General features: G+C 53.1%; 1 protein-coding gene across 1 annotated transcript in view; it reads left to right on the plus strand.

The window, feature by feature from the left end:
- The first annotated feature begins 2,168 nt into the window (after positions 1-2,168).
- The window catches only part of DCHS1 (dachsous cadherin-related 1), a 46,714-nt gene continuing 26,457 nt past the window's right edge, over positions 2,169-22,425 (plus strand). Inside the window, exons 1-2 of the mRNA XM_061563796.1 lie at positions 2,169-4,816; positions 21,825-22,007. Coding sequence (XP_061419780.1) covers positions 3,050-4,816; positions 21,825-22,007 — 1,950 coding nt within the window. The 5' untranslated portion in view covers positions 2,169-3,049. The remainder of the gene's footprint in view (positions 4,817-21,824; positions 22,008-22,425) is intronic.

Consider the following 22,425-nt stretch of genomic DNA (forward strand, 5'->3'; position numbering starts at 1 on the left):
CGCTTGCGGTCTCTTCTCCTCTCCACTCACCATGCCTGCTGATTTCAATATCCCTTTAGACCAGGGGTGGGGAACGTCCGGCCCGCGGGCCGTTTAAGGCCCGCGAAATCATTTGGTGTGGCCCTGCCAAGGCAACCGCAGGCGGGACTCGAAATTCAATAAATTTAGGAGCAAACCTGGAAAAGCAGTTGCGAGTAGCAGCATCATCAATACCAGCTAACATCACACGCCTCACCAAAGAGAAGCAGTTCCAGCCATCGCATTAGGGGTGAGTTAATTAAATGTTTGACCCAAATATAACAGGCTAATTTTTAAGTTGATAATTTTGCATGGCCCGTGAATGATGTTGTAAATATCCAAATGCTCCTCGGTAGAAAAAAGGTTCCCCACCCCTGGTGTAGACCATCTCGAGCATCGTGAAGCAACGCTTGAAATCCGTGCATTCACTCCCAGCTCACGTCAATTCATTTTCACTCCCACGGTCGCGTTCGCAGCCTCGTCACCACCACCACGTCCATCGCTCTCACCGTCATTTCATCTAACAACAACCATAACACATTCTCTTTTTTTCCTCCCGACATAACCTACCAGGTCCATAATATCCTTGCACCCTAACAGATCCATTTACTAAAATATTTCACCTGGATAATCCCTTGAGACGATGGCGAGATGTTAACTACCTCGCCTAGTATACAGGAGGTTGTGGATTCGGTCCCGACCCTGACGCCTGCTGTATATTTGGCGTTTGCGTGTTCTCCCCGTGGTCGCGTGGATTTTTCTCTGGCTCTTCCCGTTTTTCCTTCCACATCTGGAAACATGTGTTTCGAGTATTTGGCTGCTATACATTTCCACGTGATAAGCCACTTTGTTGAGCTATCATTTGTTCCCAGGTCGCTTCTGACAAAGAGCTATACAGCTCAGTGGGCCTTACCTGGTAAAATAAAAAAATATATAATTTCGTTTTCAGTTTATACAGAGCATCTCGTTTGCAAGGGTGTCAAGTGATACGTGTATAGTAGTAACACACACGTAATGATGCGTGTGTACACACATTTTTGTGGGCTTTGTCCGGTAAGATGGGGATGATTTCGTTTAATTTGTGTGTGTGTGTGTCTGGGCGATTTGTTTACCCATCTTGTACTTTGAACTCCTATCGTGTCGTTATACTGTTTGTTGTTGTGACGTTCTTAGCCCGTGAAAAAGAGTTGTGTAGCCCTACTCTTTGATTCTTTCGGTAAAGTCACGTAGGTGAAAATAAAAAAATAAAAAAAAATATTTTTCATATTTTGTATTTATTTTATTTTCACCTACGTGACTTTACCGAAAGAACCAAAGAGTATAGATCCTTGCAGTCACGAAAACTTCAAGCTTTATAGCCCATCGGATTCCTCCAGTATAAATAAGCATTCTGATTATGAAAACACTTCTCGAGACAGACGCAGGAAGGAACGCATTGATTTAGGGTGGACTTGGCTGAGTGGGGAGGGGATGCCCGACAGGACATCCAGCTCGGGGGTGGAGCGATGAGATCACCTCGTGGACGAGATGGTTTGTGGCGTCGCGACACCCCCTGGGAGGATGTTGACCAAGTTGCGAGACGTGCACCTTGCAATGGACAGATGAGGGATGATGAAGTTGCAGCTTTTGCTCGTGTACGGCTCTTGTCCATCCACTGCTGAATGAAGACCCCCCCATACCGTGCGGGTCGTGGGCGGGGGGTTATTTGACCATACTTCACCACGCTGACCAAGTCCGAGTTGGTGAGGATTGGGATCGTAGACGTGGGAGCATACAAAGTGCGGTACAACGGGGTTGACTGCATTGCCCTCTGCTGCCCACTCGCATCCGCAGCTGCGTCCTGCACAACGCCTTGATACGCGTCTTGGACGCCCCCATCCATTCAACTACCCAGGCCCAAAGCTTAGCTTTCGAGATAACAGGCGACTAGCAAGCCCTTTTACAAAACGACATTTATTACGTGCTTACCATATCCTTGGGAACTGTGAGATTCGTCGACAATTTCCACATCTGCATTGGAGCTCGGAATGTTTTTATTCACGAGAGAGACAGAGCGTTTATGGCGGTGATTTCGTTTTACAATCCGTCTCGCTCTGCACGCTCGCAGCCGACTCGGCGAGACGCGGCTTCGCAGGGGATGGGGGCCCCCCTTTTGATTCAGGGGATAGGGGAGAGGTGGAGGCGGGGTGGAGGGGCCCTCCGCCGTCTCGGGGTCTGTCAGCGCCCCACGTCCAGTACCAATGCATCGACTCGGTGCGGCGCTGTGACACTGCCAGTGCAGCCGCCGCTGAACGCTTCTCACGCCCGCCTCTTCATCCTCCCCCTCTCCCTGCTCCTCCGTCTTTATCCGCGAGATCACTTAAAGATGCGTGCCGCGCCGGGAGGCGTGCGATGCCGGGGGTGGCGGTGTTCGCAGGCAGATGAGACGAGGGGACGCGCTGGTGTCTGGGCCCGTCGCGCGTGTGCGCCAAGAGGAGGAGACGAACCTGGAGCGGGTGGCTTTTGTGTCGAAATTTAAACAAAAAAATGTAACCCCCCCCCCCCCCCGTCTCTCTTAAACTCCGGTCTCTCCTAGAGCGCTGTCACCCCCCCTCCCGCCGCCTCCTCCTCCCGCCCCACGCGCCGCCCTCCCTCTCGCGTTGTCGCGGCAGCGGCGGTGATGCTTGGTGCTGACTCCTCCTTCGCCATCGCCTCGACCGTTCATCCTCGGCCACCCCGCGCCCCGTTACCTCCGCGCGCCGGGCACGAGCTGTGACCGCGGGCTTCTCGGCTGCTGTCGCGGGCGGTGAGGGCGAGGTGAGGGTGAGGTGAGGGTGAGGTGAGGGCGAGGTGAGGGGTGCGCGTCTCCGTGGTGGACAGCGAGTCGGAGGATCGTGGCTTTGCGGAGGCTCTCACGGGTCCCTGGACCGCCGCCGCCGCCCCCCCCTCCCCCTGCCCTGCCCCCTTCGGCTCGTCTCGCTCGTCCTCTCGTCCACCCCGCTCCCCTCGCTCCCGCTAGTCCACCTCCTTGACAGCGGCCAGCAGCAGGAAAATGGCGAGCCGAGGCGGCGCTGCGCTCGGCTCGCTGTGCTGCTGGCTGATGTCCCTCGCGTCCCTCTCCCCGGGTGCCTCGGGGGGGGTCCGGCTGGAGCTGCGCATCCTCGAGGAGCAGCCCGCGGGGGCCCCGGTCGGGGACCTGAGCGCGGCGCTGCCGAGCGGCACGGCGGCCCACGGCTTCTTCATCTCGGACTCGGGAGACTCGGGCGTGAACGACGCCTTCCACATCGCGCAGCTCACGGGCGCCATCGTGACGGCGCGTCCGCTGGACCGCGAGGCGCGGGACCGCTACTCCTTCGTGGCCGTGACGCTCAGCGGGGTCACCATCCCGGTGCTCATCCACGTGGTGGACGTGAACGACCACGCGCCGCGGTTCCCGCGCGCCGACGTCGGCTTCAACGTGTCGGAGCGGACGCCGCGGGGCACGCGCCTGCCGCTGGACGCGGCCGTCGACGCCGACGTGGGCGAATTCGACGTCCAGGGCTACGAGATCAGAAGCGGCAACGCGGGAGGCGCGTTCCGCCTGGACGCGAGCCGGGCGGCCGCGGGCAACGTGGAGCTGGTGGTGGACGGCCCGCTGGACCGCGAGAGCGTCGCTCGCTACGAGCTGCTCCTCGAGGCGTTCGACGGAGGCTCCCCACCTCGACACGGGGCCCTGCGCGTGCACGTGGCCGTGCTCGACGTGAACGACAACTCGCCCGTGTTCAACCAGACGCGCTACGACGTCGCCGTGTCCGAGAGCGCCGCTCCGGGGACCGCCATCCTGCGCGTGTTTGCCACGGACAAGGATGACGGTCCCAACGGGGTGGTCATTTACTCCATCAACCGCAGGCAGAGCGACCCGGACGAGATCTTCGTGATCGACGCGCACGCCGGGGTGATTACGCTGAGCCAGCCGCTGGACTTCGAGACGAAGACCGTGCACGAGTTGGTCATCCAGGCGCGAGACAACGCCACCCAGCCGGAATACGACACCGCCTTCGTGACGATCAACGTGGAGGACTACAACGACAACCAGCCCAGCATCAGCATTATCTTCCTGAGCGAGAGCGGCGAGGCGGAGATCTCCGAGGGTGCGTCTCCCGGAGATTTCGTCGCTCGGATCTCGGCGTCGGACCCCGACGCCACAGACCGCGGGCAAGTGAACGTGTCCATTGCTGGGGGCGACGGGAAATTCGGGTTGACCACCAAGGACACCGTGGTCTACTTAATTTGCGTGGACCAATCGTTGGACCGGGAGGAGAAGGACGCGTACAACATCACGGTGGTGGCCACCGACTCGGGGTCACCTCCACTGCGGGCCACGGCCAATTTCTCCCTGCACATCCGAGACGTCAACGACAACGCCCCCGTGTTCGAGCAGACAGAGTACCTCGCTTCCGTCCCAGACTCGGCTCCCGTGGGCACGCCCGTGCTGCGGGTGACAGCCGCGGACCGCGACTCCGGCGTCAACGCGGTCGTGCGCTACGCCCTGGAGGCCTCGGCGTACGGCCACCCGGCGGCGTGGTTCAGCGTGGACCCCTTCTCGGGTTGGTTGCGCACCGCCGCGCCGCTCGACCGCGCGGCCCACCCGAGGCCCCGGCTCACGGTCGTGGCGAGGGACGACGGGCGGCCGTCGCTGTCCGCGTCCGCGGCCGTCACCGTCACGATCGAGGACGCCGCCGGACTTCACGGCCTCGACGCCGGGCCGCCCGTGTTCTCGCAGGTCGTGTACAACGCCTCGCTGCCGGCGAACGCGCGCGCGGGCACCTGCTTCCTGCAGGTGAGGCCGCGCTGGGAGGGGTATCGCGTGTGGTGCTAGGCGTATAGGCCTGGTGGGCTGGTGTAGTAGTCACGTACACGCTAGACACAGTCATTGCGGGAGGTATACTCGATGTAGTGCGCCGGGTGTGGAAATATTTTGCAGGTCACCAATGCATGAAGTCAAAAGTCAAAGTGATTTCGTGCGAAGATGGGCATTGAAGCAGTGCTCATCTTCTGATTACAGTCCTGAACCAGCGGTGGAAATTCCACATTCTTATGGCCGGTTGTAAAACATGAAATGGTTCCTACTTTGCTGGTGGAATACCAAGGTGAATTGCATTGCGTGATGTTATTGGCAAAGTACACAAGGAACATTATATCTTTGCATATGGAGATGTCACAACAATAATGATAACATTGCCATTTAGCCAGGACAGCTTCAATGAGTCTCAAGATTAATTTAGAAGGGCCTTGCGTTCCGTGAATATTTTGCAGAAGGAGAATCAAACCCACATATCGGCGATAACACTAAAAGCTCAGCACAGATAGATCCAACGATCCATGTTGAATCTCACACCCACAACACCACACCTGCAACACCCAGCATTTCCAGCAAGCTTTTTGTGCGGGTGGTAACCAGGCTGAACACCGCTTAGCCTCCAAGCCCATTCAAGGCGATCTGGTCCGAGGCACTGCCCTTCCCATTTCTCCAAATGCAGAACAAAAAGCGAGAGGGGCATGATTGTTTTCACACCGCTGCCGCGCCTTTCTCTGGCTGGGTTTGCTGTACGAATAAACGTGGAGACAATGTCAACATAAATCGACCGCTGGTTTGGCCAATGGCCAGCTGAGGTTCTGACGTGGGCCAGGAATCCCACGCCCGCTGGGGAAGCACTCCCACATCAGTTCGCAGAGTCCCTGCGACGTCTCATCCTTGCAGACAAAGCTAGGGAGCGGAGTGGAGTGACTGCTGTAGTTTCATCTCAGAGTCAGATTGCAATTACAATTTTAACAAAAATATTCCTCATGTCTTCTTGGTTCTTTCGGTAAAGTCACGTAGAATGGAAATAATTAAATAATAAATATAATAAAATATTTTTATTTTATTATTTCCATTCTACGTGACTTTACCGAAAGAACCAAGAAGATGAATGACTGCAGTCACGAAAGCTTTAAATCGAAATATTCCTCATGTATTAATCCCTTTCACTTGGATGATCCCTTGAGATGGAACATCTCAATCGCGAGAGTCTTCGCGGAGTCGAGTGACGCATAGCAAACGCAATGCCTCGTACACAGTGCACACATTTGAAATCTATAGCTTCAAAAAATAAGGCATTTTTTCCCCATGAGCATTAACATCACAAAAGGGGGCGTTGCCAATAGGACCCCCATGCACAGCAAGAGCTTCTGCTCACCAGCACTGTGGCACGGGAAGGCTGTATGCACAGTCAACATGGGAGTGCGATCGCCGCAGAGATCCCAAATGCGGTGCACGTGAGACTCGTGCAGGCAGCGCGGTGCGTGCGGTGACTGCGTGCGAGGGAGGCAGGGCACGCCACTCCATCCCGACTGAGCCTGCAAGGCTGTGGTACAGCACGAGAGCGTCTTGTGAGCATCTTGTGAGCGTCTTGTGAGCGTGCCTAGCGGGTACCACCACCCTGGCGTGGCACGGCGCGGCTCCTGCAGAGGGCTCGTGGCTTTTTCTCACGCCGAGCTCAGAGCTCACCCGGACAAAAGCGCGCCCGCGTTTCTGCCTTTCCATTGCAATGCGAAACGCGCCACTGCAGCCTCTCCCATGTATCGTGTTCATCACGTTGCATCGTGTTTGGGATGAGGAGGAGGAGGAAGAAACGTAACGATGGTGCGATTGGGAATTCCCACAATGTTTGGAACGCGTCTGAGCGGGTGAAACACCATAGCAATGGCATCCTCATCAGATTCAAGGGCATCCCTAAACAAGAGTGTGAAGGTAATATCTGGGAACAATGCAAACACCGTATGTGTGCATTGCACAGCGGACGGTGCAGAGCACTCGGGGCCTATGCGTGGCTTTCCTCCAGGTATGCACTGTACTGCAGCTTGCTCGGGGAGGCTTGAGAGGCCGGTTCCTATGGTAATGCAACACCCGGATCTGATCCCACCCCCTCCCCTCCTCTCCGCCGCAAGCCCCTTGTGTCCTCCACTCCGCACCACCAACTCTCTGTTGCACGGCGCGTTCTGAATGCGCCTCGCGATGGGGCAGAGCTTTGCGCGTCTCGCGCTCAAAGCACAAAGTCACTCCGCTGCTGCAGAGTCGCCCTGTCCGGGAGGGTGTCCTGCAGGCCACGTGCTCGCGTGGAGATTAATTGTACGCCCTGGTGGCAGATTGCGGTTTTTCCTTGGGTTCCAACAATGAACCGCAGGTTTTTTTTTTATATTTGCTGGCCGTGATCATTACGGAGCGGGAGGCGGTGCGCGGAGCTGGTCATGCTTACGCTTGCTTTGCCCAGAAAAGCCTCAAAGAGTGCCAGGATTATTTTAGCAGGAGGGTCCTGCAACATGCTTTACAGTAAGCAGGCGATGTTGCCGCTGTGTGTGATCCCAGTTGAGCGATTTGCAGGAAATGTTTTCAACATTGGGACGTTTGGCCAATACCAGTCACGTTGTGTGTTTTGTTTAGCAAATGGGAGGAAACCGAAGAGCATGGTGGATACCCCACGCAGAACAGGAGGAGAACAGACTCCACACAGATAGGCGCCCGAGTCGGTAAATCGAACCCTCTTGTAGCGAGGCACAAGTGTCACCACTGTGTAGCCGCCCTGTCGCCCACTGTCGCAGATATTAGTATTTTGTAAATATGTTGTTGGTGCAAAGTGGTCCGAGAAATACATTGGAGGGTTGGACAGTTGCCCACGGGTCCAGAAATGTTGGGAACCGCTGGCGTCGGGGTGGCTAATTTCCTGGAGAGGAGTCGTGGGTATTGTTTGTGCAGGAGAATTGGGTTCCATGTCAGGGCTGGGCAGGGTCCTCCGCTCGCTGTGTCGTGGGGGTCTCCGATCCCACCCACTCGGCCAGTCCCATTGAAGGGGCTCCCGTTTCGTTTGGTCACGCATGGCCGGACATCTCTTGTGGCCACCCTGGCTGCGAGCTTAACGTCTAATCCCTCTCAGTGCAAACTTCTTAAAAATATGTTTTCTTCTTTCCCCCTGAGCCCCCAGAGCTCGTGTTTTCAGCCCTCCTACTTTGCGTGACATTCTGTGCCAATGAACTCTAATATACCCTAAAGCCGTATTCTCAATCCATGGGGGGGCATTTTCACCCCGGCTATGTGGCGGGGTGGGGGGCTGGGGGGGGCTGGTGAGGGGGGCTGGGGGGGCGGTCGTAGTTCTTCAACATGGATACCGTGGAGGAGAAATGTATAATGTTCACGGTCAACGTCAGTGCCACATTTAGGTGACAAAACACCCCGTGATACAACAACATAGTCAATTTTACGTTAAGTTACTTTGCGTTGTCTTTCTGGCACGGATTTGCCATGCAAGGCACCGTTATATGCAGCACACAATGGATTACAGCAAAAACATCACGAGAAAGTATAAAATCCGTTTTTTTTTATCAAATAAGAAAGCACAAAACACATCTTAAGCTCTTAAATATTTCCCCACCACCATCCACGCCACTACTTGGTGAGCGTCTAGAGATGGTGTGTTTAGTTGTAATGTGAATGTTGTGATGGAGGTGGCTGAGCGTATCATTGTCTCAGTGAGGTTATTCTATAGGTGTAGTGCTGCGAATGAAAATAACAATTTAAATGCATTTATAAAGTAACATCTCCCATGGTTGTATGGTTGGCTTTTGGTGGCTGATGGAGTGGTCTGTGATGATGTACCGTGGAACTTGGTTTTTGTAAAGCTTTATATTTTAGCAAAATTAGTATGACATCTATTCTGTACTTGATAGTAAACCAGTGTAGGTTGTTATTAAAGTCTGTGTGATGTGAGATGATCTCTGAAGTTTGACGACGAGTCGAGCTGTTTTCGAGGTAAACCAAACAAGTAGAGATTTACAGTAACCAAGACGTGAGTTTATAGAAGTGTGCATCAAGGATGATGTCTCATTCATTGAGATCTATTTGGCTACCTGTTCATATTGTGCACACGGTAGGGTGCCATTTTTAAATCCTTTATATTAAGTTCGCATGCTTGCTTGCTTGCTTGCGTGCTTGCTTGCTTGCGTGCTTGCGTGCTTGCTTGCTTACGACCGTGCAAATCTTTCGGTCGTTTTTTAACCCACTTCCCGTGATCCAATCGAGCTGACATTTTCCACACAGACTCGTTGTGCCAGACAATTAATGTTCGTGAAAAAAAAATTCCCCAAATTTTACACTTTTTAGGCAAAAAAAAATTATTTTACATATATTCAAATAGAACTCATTCTTGGCTTTGGCTGAACGTCACAGTATAAGAGCCCAGAGCGTAACCCCTCCACGGGCCGTGGCAGAGTAGTGCAGTTGGTAGCGCCCTCGCTTCCCATGCCAAAGGTCGCGGGATCGATCCCCGCGTCCTCCACAGGCGAATATATTTTTAAATCCTTTATATTAAGTTCGCTGCCACGCATATAAAGGATTTATAGTGAAAAACTTTGTTTTTACGGGTTATACTTATTGGGATTTGAGATTCGTGAGAAATTGAACCCGGTGTCTCGTGTCATACTGAGGCTTGTTACCTGAACCGTACGTAGCCAATCGTGCTAATGGCACAAGAGATGAGTTACCGTGTTGGCTGTAGCGGCATGAGATGCGCTGTAGGAGAGATGTTTACCTTGTCCACCTGTGGCTTGGTGCCCGTTATGAGGTGTCCAGTTCTTTTCACGTTCAGTTTCAGAAAATGAATTGCGATGCCACGTTTTGATGGTATTCACAGCTGAGTGTTATTACATGATTGTAATCAGTGGATCCAGGTGTGATGAATAGAAGGTTGATGTCTTCTGCATACAAGTGACGTTACAGTCCAAGGTTTTGTTAATGGAGTGCACAGTGGTTTAATGTAATGGGTGGAACAGTAGTGTCCCAGAATAGGGCCCAGTGGGACTCCAAATGAAACACATGCCTCACAAACACAAAACACCCGTACGCAACATGAAGCACATGGCCTTACTTTCACCGTGCTGCTAGAGGCGGGACACGCGATTTCCATGTACTCTGACGTTCGAAATCTTCGTCATGGTTTTTTAGACTGGGGTGGGGGCGTGGGGACCGGTGGTCTTGATTTTGGAAGCCACCAGTCCAAAAATCATCGTCCCTTTGTGGTTGTCCTATAGGGATACATCCGAGCCCCGCCATAGGAATGTGTAATTTACACCACTGGCTCAGGGCGGTAAGCAGGAGGTGGTGCTCACCTCAGTGTCTCATTTGAGCGGGACACATCTCTGTGGCTTTGATACCAAGAAGGTTGGGAAGTCCCTACCCCCCGTGCTCCCGAGATCGCTGCCTGTGTGGTGGTGGTGGTGGTGGTACGAGTGAGCGCACGAGTACTCCTTATTAGGGCTCTTCTACACAGCGGCGCCAGGCAGTGCCCACAGCGGCGTTCTTAAATTCATTATTCCGACACCCGTGCTCTGCTCAACACAAAGAGTGGAAGTCGGCCCCGGCTCGACGTCGAGCTGGCCCCGCGCCAGCGAGAAGGGAGCAAGGCAGGAGGAGACGTGGGGCCTACAGCGCTCGCTTGGGTCGCGACGTCACCTCGTTTCAGAAGTCAAAGTGAATTCCTGCTCGAATGAGCCTCCAAGCGGTGCTCATCTCCTGTTCACCACCCTGAGCCGGTGCTGGAGATTCCACATTCCTATGACGAGGGCGAGTGTCTGAAATAGGGTAACCACCCATAAATATGCTAAATTCCTCTTGATATGCAAATTATTTTGTCAAGACGCTCTTTGCCCCTCCATCCCAGCATAAATAGTCGCTCCAAGCCTGGAGCGTGCCATTCAGACTCTGCCTTCTCGACAGACCTGTTCTCCACCTGAAGACGGCTGCTTGCGTTGTGGCCGAAACGTCGTGAGAATTATTTTACTATGTTTTATTTTTATTATTTTATTACTTCCCTTCTACGTGACTTTACCGAAAGAACCAAGAAGAGGGTAACCACTGCTGACTTTCCCACGAAGTGCATGATGGGCTGAGTATACCCCTGGTCAGGATTTTAACTCACAAATTTTCCAATTTGAGAGCCGCTCCGTTGAGCCACACGGCCTCGCTTAGAGCGCTGCGCAGGGCTCTGCCGCACGTGGCCGCGCGCGCTCTCTACCTGTTCGCATTTCAACCGTATTGGGGTCAAATTAATCAAATAAAACAATAAAATCACGACGTTTCGGAGGCAACACAAGTCTCTGCATCTGGCTGTGACGGTCCCACCTGATGACGGAGACTTGTGTTGCCTCCGAAACGTCGTGATTTTATTGTTTTATTTTATAAATTTTAATTTCATTTTTTACCTACGTGACTTTACCGAAAGAACTAAGAGTATGAATCCTTGCAGTCACGAAAGCTTCAAATCTAGAACGTATTGGGGTCGTCACCGCGCAAGTGAGTTCGTCAGCAGTCTTTGGCCTCCGTAGACCACAGAGGCAAACGGCACATTAGGAGTGGGACTGCCACGGGACGTTGAATGTCACCCCGGAGTAAGGGCTGTGGCGCTCGCGAATAATAAACTGCGGGCGTTTGCTGCTTTTGCCAATTCTGGAAAAGCAATGCCCCTTTATGAGCGATAGCCTCTTTAATGAAGCGATCGTCTCTAGCTGTTGCCATTTTAACGGGGCGATCCTCTTTACGAGGCGCAGCCCCGTCGAGAAGTGACCGTGCGCAGGCCAGGCTGTGTGGAAGTGGCAGACTTCCTTCCTGCCATTGTCAACGTGATTTCCCGGGTCTCACGCCGTCGCTCCGCGCTCCCGAGTATTGTGCTGCTGCCGCTGCCGCTGCCGCTGCTGTGCCGATAACAACCGTTTACACGACGGATTCATTCGCGCAAGCACGTTTATTGCCGCAATTATTTTACAATTGCATAGTTCTGCCGAACTATGGCCATAACTATCGTCATTATGGATTTACAAGTCATATTATGGAGGATTTAGGGCTTTAAGTTGATGGGGTTTAATTCAGAAGATGATTGCATATACAAGTATGCGGTGTTTAAGCCGTTTCGTGGCCTGGGTGTTGCATAAATTCCGAGTTCCACTTTACGAGACTTTCGTATCCGATAGCGTCCCGTGTTTCCTTCCCGTGGATTCGCGTTGTGCGGAATGTAGCAAGGGAAACTACAACGGCAGCGGCGCAACGCGTCGAGACCTCTGCTGTGCGCGCTGCGCAGCGAAGTGGTCCAATCGGGGGGCGACTCGTCTCATGATGCGGCGCGTCTCATGCCCTCGTGACATTCATAGGCGGAGCACTGAGCCCAATCTTGACCCTGACCGTGGTGAAACTCTAACAACCATCAAATCACTCTTTGGTTCTTTCGGTAAAGTCACGTATAAAGATAAAATAATCATCAAATCAGCCATCAAATCAGCATTGAGGTGATGCTCACCGCCAATTGACGGCCCCGAGCCAGTGATGGGAATTCCAGATTCCTATGACGGGGGTGAGTCTATCAATAGGTAAACACTGTCGACTTTCTCACGAAGTGGTACCGGTATCATGGACCCCAGAGATGTGATAATGATGATGGGCTGAGCCAACCCCCAACCGGGATTTGAACTCGCGACCTTCTGATGGCGAGGCACCCGCTCCACCGCTGGGCGGTCATCGAACACAAAGACGGTCACCGCGTTGTTGCTTTCAGATGCGCTTCTGCGGCCGTCTGGAACGCTCTTCCTTGCGATGTTAGCAAGCCGCTGGAGCTGGGAACTTTTAAATCATCATCTAGATTTAAAACGAATTTCTTCAGAACTGCTTTCTGTGTTTAGTTTGTTGTCCTTCCCCCTGCACATAGTTGCCTACGTACGGTGCGAAAGAAGTTCAAAATACATACGCACATGCATACTCCTCGTAAAACAATGCTCATTGCGATGTTTTGGATACTTCCATAATCGAGAGTTTCTCATAAAGAAATAACTAAACCACTCACCTAATTGCATCTTGTCACAACTGTCGACGAGATGACGCAGCGAATAAGCACTGCAATGAAGTGTCCGTCAACTCTTGATTGAGAACCCATCGAGTGGCTCTGAGCAGTCGATTAAGGCAGACGAGGAGGACGGCTCGAAGGCCCTCACGGCCAGCGCAAGTGCTCCTGCCCACAGCTCTCATGCTCAGTGACACTGCAGCTGTAAGAATACACTGACACAAATGGAACGCTGTGACACAGATGTGACACTGCACTGACACAGATGTGACACTGCACTGTCACAGATGTGACACTGCACTGGCACAGCTGTACCGCAGATGTACTGCGGGTGCCTCACGGCATTATATTTCCACAATGGTACGGATTAAGTATTTAGCGCTGTGCATTGCACACAGCATCGCATCGAATTGGGAGGACCCGTGTCCAACAGAGAGGGCCCTTGCCTGTGGGGCAGTTCATCAGCAACGGTCCGAGCGAGCCTGGCTGCCGATGAGACATTGAATGTCAAAAACCGCCCACAGTTTGCTCGTGTGGCTGACGGGATGTGTTGCACGTGGAGGGACAGATATGTGGAGGAGGCGAACCGTCTGCTTATGCACTAGCACACGAAGAGGGACGTCTCTCCTCCACCGCAGTGGGTTGAGTCGCCCACGGCCGCGAAAATCCGCTGCACGGCTCCGCTCATACGACCGCGTTTGTGCTCACAAGGTGAATAGCGCTGCTTCACCCTGCAGCTCCGCACCCACTCCCTGCCCGTGGGCCCCACGCCTGCATTGTGTGTGTGAGTGTGAGTGGCCGCCCTCTCTCCACACGGTGCATGCGAATGAGGGCAATTGTGGGGAGCGGTGGCGGAGCGGTTAGCGCGCTGCGCTACGAACCTGGCGACCCGGGTTCGATTCCCTCTCACCGCCATCGGCACAACAACGACTGTAGACTTCCCCACAAAACAAAGTGGTACTTATTTTAGAAACCACTAAGAGATTATGGATTTGTACTCTCAACGTTCTGTGAGCCGCTCGCTCCACCGCTGATTCGGGTCACCACCGGTCATTGTGAAGGTGACTTACCGACAGTCCGGGACTCGGCGTCAGTGTTTGGGTGGCAGCAGGAGTTGATTTGCACCGAGGTCTGGTTTGCCGCTGTTGCCGTGCTGAGCTTCACAGCAGTAACCTGCACAGGTTTCTTTTTTTTCTGGAAGACTTTGCAGTTTTTCCCTGGATTTTTATATTAGCGCATAGTCACTTTAAGATGTTTTCTTGGTCATGTTTTTGTTTTTTGTTCGTTGCGGTTGCACCCGATTCAAGAGCCGAATGGCTCACAGTGCTATACCAAATAAATGAAACTGAAAAACTGAAACTGAAAAAAAAGTTTGGATGGACCCCATGCTGACCGGGGAATGTGTCCGGGTTTGGTCGACAGTGGAAACGATGGCGACCCAAGGTGGGGTGGTTACAGGGGGGTCCAGGGCATCTTTACGTTCACTGCTCAAACAAAGGTGACGGTTGAGCACTAATGGAGCCGTGGCTGAAATTGTGGGGCTGCGTAGGCGCCGCTGGCGTAGCGACTTTGGCGTCCTCTGGTCTAACACCGTTAGAGACGAGGCTCAAAAGAAAGATGTCTCTGGTGTGGACCAATCAGTTTCAAAGACAATGCATATATTATCAGAGTATGTTTTTGTTTGCATTCTGGCCACAAGCATTGTGGTTAATGCAGACATGATTCCTTGTAAAAGGTTTCAGTTTGGTGTTTTAACATCTCAACACAGCTGTTTTGTTGCCAGAAAAATAAGGGAAAAACCTATTATCATAACGCAGCAGCGTCTGATGCATTCAGCTTCTGGGACCGCCGAACGAAAAGGGTGATCGTAATTGTAGTTAATCACGTGCGCAGAGATGACAACGGGAGAGACCCCCGACTATAATCCTGGCTATGGTTCACCAGCCTTGTCAGCATTTTTGGGAATTAACCGCATCGCACACTCAGACGCACGACTCCACACAGCCACACGCAGGCACGCTCGCGAACAATTGCACGCAAGCGCGCTGCATGAGCAGCAACGAGCGGCCACGCTTCTTCTTTCTTGTTCGTCCATCAAAGTTGATGATGACCATGGCACGTTTGTCATTTTGTTGGGTTTTGATGAGTGCGCAGATGGCTGAGCAGGCCAATCCGAGCCCGGAATTCTCTGTGGCACACTGGACAGGTCAGGGAGGATGTAGAGCTCTGAGGTGCAGCCACACGTCCTTCCTTGGTAGATTTGCGCTGCTGCCTCTTCAAGATAGCACAGGAGCTTCTCCTACTCACGCACAGCGCCACTGGCACACGACCTCGTCAGTAGCGCACGCCACGCGCTGCATCACGCGGTGACCCAGCCACCACTGCGCGTGACACTGATCAGCCTTAAAGGCGTTTCAACCCGGCTTCGTGTAGACAGCTTCAGAGGGCGATTCACCGTGGTCACGATCAGCCACGGTGAATCCACTGCCGGGTCTGTCACTGCATCGCACCCACTCGTACCCGTGGTCACGATCGACGCGATGTCACGGAGCGTGGCTGAGTGCGGCTCCGGTTGTAGTAGGAGCTGACGCAGAGGTCGCCCGTGGAGCGCCTCTCTCATTTGTGTTGTCACAAGCGCCTCATTCGAGAACCCCTTCTGTTAAAAAAATGTATTCCCCCGTGTAGCCTAAGCAGACTGTAGAGGCAAGTGCTGTTAGCGAGCGCCTACAAAGGCCGGCACGGCACACGAGGGGGTGGGTGGCCAACACCACGCCCGGCCGTCTTTGTCTCCCTAGTGGCGATGTTTACATATCGCACCAGGTACTCATTTGAGGTTGAGTCGACCTAGGGGAGGCCCTGGACCGATTCAAATAATCGTCACTGGTGTTGGCCGAGAGCGGGAATTGAACTCGGGCCGCCGGGTTTGTAGCGCAGCGCGCTGATCGCTACGCTACCCTTTCTCTTCAAACACACACACACACCAGTGTAACATCAACACACACACCGGTGTCACCATCAACACACACAAACACACACACTGGTGTAACATCAACACACACACACCGGTGTAACCATCAACAAATGCATCGGAGCATCGAGAGGGCGATGCGCAACATCTCCTCCATTAGTGGGAAATTTAAAGCCACGGCAATGCGATTGTGAGCTCGCCTGTGATCAATCACACCGTGTGTAATTGTGCACTCTGTAAGATATGGGAACCTAAGACGTAATTGTGCAATCGATACCGGTGACCAGGTGCGTTTTATTATTGTTGTTATTGTTGTTGTTATAGTTGTTGTTATTGTTGTTGTTATTGTTGTTGTTATTGTTGTTGTTATTGTTGTTATTGTTATTGTTGTTGTTATTGTTGTTATTGTTGTTGTCATTGTTGTTATTGTTGTTGTTATTGTTGTTATTATTGTTATTGTTGTTATTGTTGTTATTGTTGTTATTGTTGTTGTTATTTTTGTTATTGTTGTTATTGTTGTTGTTATTGTTGTTGTTATTGTTGTCATTGTTGTTATTGTTGTCATTGTTGTTATTATTGTTGTTATTTTTGTTATAGTTCGAAGTGAATGCGATGGCGAGCAACGGAATTGACCCCCCCCCCCCCCACCCCCCACGTGCACAGTGGAGGCACGAGGGACGTCGTCCCCCATTGAGCCTTGGGCGGATTTCGTGCCGAGGGATGAAGCCGCGGTGTCGTGACGCGGACGGGTTAACTCTGATGGCTATTGCAGATACAGAACATTCGCCCTTTTGAAGAAGACTTTTGAAATTACGTTTTGCCGCATCATCACCCCCCTCCCCGCTGGTGCTCATCCGTTGTTGAGTCGCCCGCTTCTCCAGAGGACAGGGACACGTCGCGGAGTCTCTGGACGGTTTTTGACATTCAATGTCTCATCGGCAGTCCGGCTCGCTCGGACCGTTGCTGGTGAACTGCCACAGGCAAGGGCCCTCTCTGTTGGACACGGCTCCTCCCAGTTCGATGCGAGGCTGTGTAATGCGCAGCGCTAAATACTTAATCCGTACCATTGTGGAAAAATAATGCCGTGAGGCGCCTGCAGTACAGCTGTGTCAGTGTAATGTCAGTCAGGTGAGGGTGCAAGGGGGACCGGCGACACAACCAAAACTATCGACCGTATAGTCAACCCATAGAGACTCGTAGAGATACTTAGAGACTCGTAGAGATACATAGAGGCTCAAGGAGATCTATAGAGGTTCACAGAGATAGGTAGACGTCTAGGATCATGTAAAACAAGCCACAGTGGTGCGATTGTGGCCATGAAAACAAAAACGATGTCGCATACAGTGAACCACTTCGGTCTGCCCTCCTTCAATGGAGGAGGAACAGCAAAACGACACCAACGCTCTCTCCCGAAACCCTCTCGCGACGTGGCCAGACCTCGACATTTTGGCGTTTAGCTCCTGAAAAGATTGCCGCCATACGCAGTCATATAATTCGTCTTGCTGATTTTGCTTAAATTAGTCCAGGACATATCTCACTACAGGTTCATATTCTTGGATCTTTCGGTAAAGTCATGTAGAAGGGAAATAATAATAAAATATATTTGTATTATTTTATTATTTACCTTTTACGTGACTTTACCTAAAGATCCAAGAATATGAATCCCTGCAGTCACGAAAGCTTAAATCGAAATTCACTACAGGTTGTTTTTATTTCACCGGTAATTTAGATATTTGTGTATGACTATTCTTGTATGGACTGCTTTATCGTGCTTAAGTCGTACATTTTGATTGTTGTTCGACGTTTCATTTACAGTTTCACAATTTAAAATCGTGGGGGTTTGAACCCATTAAGTACGGCGATATTTAGAGTGCACCAGGGTTGGCACAATTCAAAGCAACGTCGTTCCCACTTCGTGTCTAGCGCCTGTTCTGTGCCTGTTTCTTCTCTCCGTGTTCATCCAGGTCTCTCGTTCGTGCAGACGTGCGTTGTTTCAGCAGGCGCGCCGTGTTGTGATACAGACACAAAGACAATCACGCCGACACGCACTGAAACAGAGACACGAGGACACTTACGCCGCATTAACCTTTGTTGACCGTCAGCGCAAGTGCTGTTCCTGCGGACTTAGTAAGGCCACAGCGTGGCACACAATCGCATGGTGTGGTCAAAAACCATGGCCAGTCGTATTTGCATCTCAGGGGGCTGATCATTTTACAACTGCACCACACATTTACTCACTTAAGACTGAAGTGGCTTTCACGAGAGACCAAAGTCAATGTCAGATAGGATGTGCCGGTGATGTTATCAACGTCCAGGAATCTAATTGGGATTTTCCCGGCTTTCAGGGTACTGACCACTTTACCACCGCTCCCCACAAATACAAAGATGCCCCTATAGCCTAAACATACATTTGGGGCAAGCGCTGTTAGCAAGCATCTATGAATGCCAACACGGCATATAAAGTGGTGGTTGGCCATCGCCACGCACGGCCGCCTTTGTCTCCCCAGGGGCGAACGTTTACACATCACACCAGGTACTCGTTTAAGGCCGAGTCGACCTAGGAGAGGCTCATGACCGGTTCAGATATTCGTCACTGGTGTTGGCCGTAGGAGCGGGAATCGGAACTCGGGTCGCCAGGTTCGTAGCGGCGCAGCGCGCTAACCGCTTCATTACCGCTCCCTACACGACAACGCACGCACACACGCTGCCATTCGCCAGGTTTCCCCCCAACGTTCACCTCTCCCCCCCCCTCCCTACCGTTTAAACCTTCATGCAACCAGGCAGGAATGCGGAGAAATTCTCTTCCATTGCCCCCCCCCCGCCGCCGCCCGTTATTCCCTGCCTCCCCTTGCCCCTGCCTCTCCCCCTGGCAGGACTTAGCTGAGCCAGACAGGAATGCGAGTGAGCTACCCCCAAACCCACACTACACCCCCCCTCCCCACTAACACCACCGGTCCTGAGCCGCGCCGTATCAGATTGCAAACAGCTGCGGCTGCAGTCATTGAACCTCCTCCCCCACGGTCCCCGTTTTACATCTTGAGACGATGCGGCCGCGGTTAAGGCTCCCCGCAGCAGCTCCCAGGGGTTCACTCACGCGCGGCGGAGGGGGCTTCATCCAGCAGTAGATAGACAAGAGGTAATAAAGCGAAACAGAACATGACAGATGCGCTTTGGCACGACGATGCGGGTGGGTGCTCTGCGTGTCCGTGCGTTCGGCTGCCACGCCGAGGCCACCCCTTGCGCAGTGGCGGGAGCAAGGGCCATCCGCGAGAGGGGGCTCTCGATGGCACTTGGCCTACTCTTCCACGCCGACCAGACGTCTTGGAAGAGAAGGCCGTAGCCCCCGCACTAAACCCTGAGCGGTCGCGACCTGCAGATTCACTTGCCCGTGATGACCCCCCACCCCGCCTAGCTCTGCTGGGTGGACAGAGCTGGCGGGGGGGGGGGGGTCGAGATTCACAACTACTGCACCTCGGGGATTTTATCTACGGGACCTTTTTGTTGCCAGTCTCAAAGTATGCGGAAGAGCAGCAGGTCTGACCCTTTCGGGCAACACAACAGGGGGTGGCAAGATGTTCAAACAACAATTGGGAGGAATCAAGTATCCGCATGAACCGCGCGTACTTGTGGTGAAAAAAAACCCACGAAAAACACACAGACACGCGCTCTGATCGTGTACACCACGCATTGTCTTTGAAACCGATTTCCCTACACCAGAGGCAGTCTTCGTGATGGCCTCGAGACTGCAGTTCCACTGTGCTCTCAATTCCCCCGACTGGGGGCGGCATCCCCCTTGTGCTGTTCACTGTGGGTTGAATTAACAGAGAATTAACAGAGAGGAGAGTGGGAGGGAGGTTGGGGGGTAGTTTACTTTGGGGAGCGGTGGTGCAGCGGTTACCGCGCTGCGCTATAAACCCGGCCACCCGGGTTCGATTCCCGATCACGGCCAACACCAGTGATGATTATCTGAACCGGTCCAGGGCCTCCCCTAGGTCGACTCAGCCTCAAATGAGTACCTGACGCGGTGTGTAAACATCGCCACTGGGGAGACAAAGGCGGTCGGGCGTGGTGCTGGCCACCCACCCCCTCGTGTGCCGTTCCGGCCTTCATAGGTGCTCGCTAACAGCACTTGCCCCTACAATCTGCTAAGGCTATCTGGGGGATCTTTGTCTTTGTAGTCCATTGGGCACGTGCTCTCGCGGATGCGGCGTGAGGTCCTTGAGCTTTGAAGACCGGCGGCCCTGGGATTTGCGCAAAGCGGTGCAAGGACAGGGAAGGGCCGCAGCTTCCTCGGGGGGACCACGGCACCAGCCGTGTTCTCTCTCTGTCTCTCTGTTTCTCAAATCATCGTCCGCGTCTCAAATCACCGCCCGCGTCCTTGTACGGAATGAAAGTGGCGCACCGACTGAGCAGATGAGACGCATCCCGTCCCATAGCTGTCCTCTGCACGTAAAAACATCCAAGTGGGGGGGTGTTCTTTTTTGTTGTTTAACACATCCCATCTGCCACGCGACCTTCTGGGAGTGCAGTTTTTTTTTACAGGAGCGTTGGTTACAAGCAGCAAAATCTGGACCGGTTTTGACATTCGCTGTCTCATCAGCAGAGCGTTGTTTGCCGGGGCTGTGAGATGAGCAAGGTTAAACAATGGGGGCAGAACCTTTCGCCGACGTTTATTCAAATGGATTACCCATGAGATGCTCAGCTCAGGGAACCCTTCGGCCACGTAACGGATGTATCTCACGGACTGGCAAGCGAATGAATTGGCGTAATTCTGGGTCGCGGTTCAATTAAAGCATCGACCGTGATTTGTGTCTCGCTGTCGATGTCCCGTCGCTATTATTTGTCCCACCTCGTTTGTCAGTGCGTTTGCGCCACCCTAATTCTAACATGAGCAGATCCTTGGCATCAAGTACTCGACGCTCTCGTGCGTGATGCAGGAATGTGTTCAAAAGTTTTTGTAGCGTCGTCATCCAATTGCGTCGACAGATTTCGGTGGAATTTGTAGTGCACCACAGTTTTAGATGCAGACAAGCAGCAAGGCAGCCAGAACCAGCGCTGCCAACAATTGCCCCAGCTCTGTGGTCCTACATCTGTATGTTTGGCTAAATGCATTAAAGAGTTATTGATACGTATGGGAGGAAACAGGAGCAAGTGTGCTGTGACGGTTCCACCTGAAGACGGAAGCTTGTGTTGCCTCCGAAACGTCGTGATTTTTATTTTATTTTTATTTTACTTTTATTAATTTAGATTTTTTTACCTACGTGACTTTACCGAAAAAACCTAAGAATACCGAAAAAACCTAAGAATATGCGAGGAGGTAACCACTCAATCCCTGAACACTCCGCCTTGCACTGCCATACCTCGGCTAGCAGGGGAGATGGCAATCCACCAACCCTCGACCCCCCCCCCCCCCCCCCCCCCAGTGCTGGATCACACCACCGCCAGTGCCGGATTATCCTCGTAGCACAAGTAGCTACGGGCCCCGCACTTTCAAGGGCCCCGCGCTAAATGCTTTCAAGCTATCAATTCCGGTTCAGTGATTCTGCACTTGCTCTATTACCATAGTACTATACCGCCTTCGACTTTGATGAACGACTGGATGTCTAAGGTGAGCGATTCGTCGTATTATTTGGCTGTACATAGCAAGTGAATAAATACAATTACTATACTGCGCAAGTAAAAAAATTGATATGTTTTAATATTTACGAGTTTGTTTTAGTTTTAGGGCCCCTTTAGAACATGTGCTTGCAGGCCCCGCGCGAGCTTTATCTGTCACTGACCCCCCTCCCACTGCACCACCGCTCGTCTCTGGATGTCGCACGCAGCCCGCTGCACGAACGCACCGGGGTCCGCTGCCGGGGGGTCCGCTGCGTCCGGGGTCCGCTCGTTCTGTTTCCCATCCCCGGCGCTCATTTCTCTCCGCTCCGTCCCCCCCGCCCCCGCACGTGCGTGGCGCTCTTCAGGTGCGCGCGAGCCTCCCCCGAGGCGGCGGTGGCACCGGCCCCGTGAGCTTCTCCCTGGACGGCGCGCACGGTGGGGGGCCCGTCCCGTTCAGGATCGACCCCCCCTCAGGGTGGATCTGCACCACGGGAGCCCTGGGGCCCGACTCGGCTCCGTACCTCCTCGCCGCACGCGCACGCGACGCGGTAAATGGTGGAGGTGGTGGTGGGCCCTGCCACGCCACACCGGCCACGCGCACACAGACAAAGGTCCCCCGTGTAGCCTGTAAAGGCTGTTCGGGCAAAGTGATGTTGGCATCAGGCCCGGCCGCCTTTGTCTCCCTAGTGGCGATCTTTACACTCGGCACCAGCTACTCATCTTGAGGCCGAGTCGACCTAGGGGGAGCCCAGGACCGGTTCAGACGATCACGAACACTTGCAGTGGCCTGGTAGCAAACCCTGAGAGCCAGGCTCAGAGCGCAGTGTGCTAACCACTTGCTCCATCTCCACCACAGACGCACCCACACAGTGAGTGTGGTGTGTGTGTGTGTTGAGACTGTGAGTTCACAGTGTGTATGTGTGTGTGTGTTGAGGCTGTGAGTACACAGTGTGTTGTGTGTTGAGA

The sequence above is a fragment of the Lethenteron reissneri genome, chromosome 32 (assembly GCF_015708825.2).
Source record: "Lethenteron reissneri isolate LAM-NWPU_2019-01 chromosome 32, ASM1570882v1, whole genome shotgun sequence".
NCBI lineage: Eukaryota > Metazoa > Chordata > Hyperoartia > Petromyzontiformes > Petromyzontidae > Lethenteron > Lethenteron reissneri.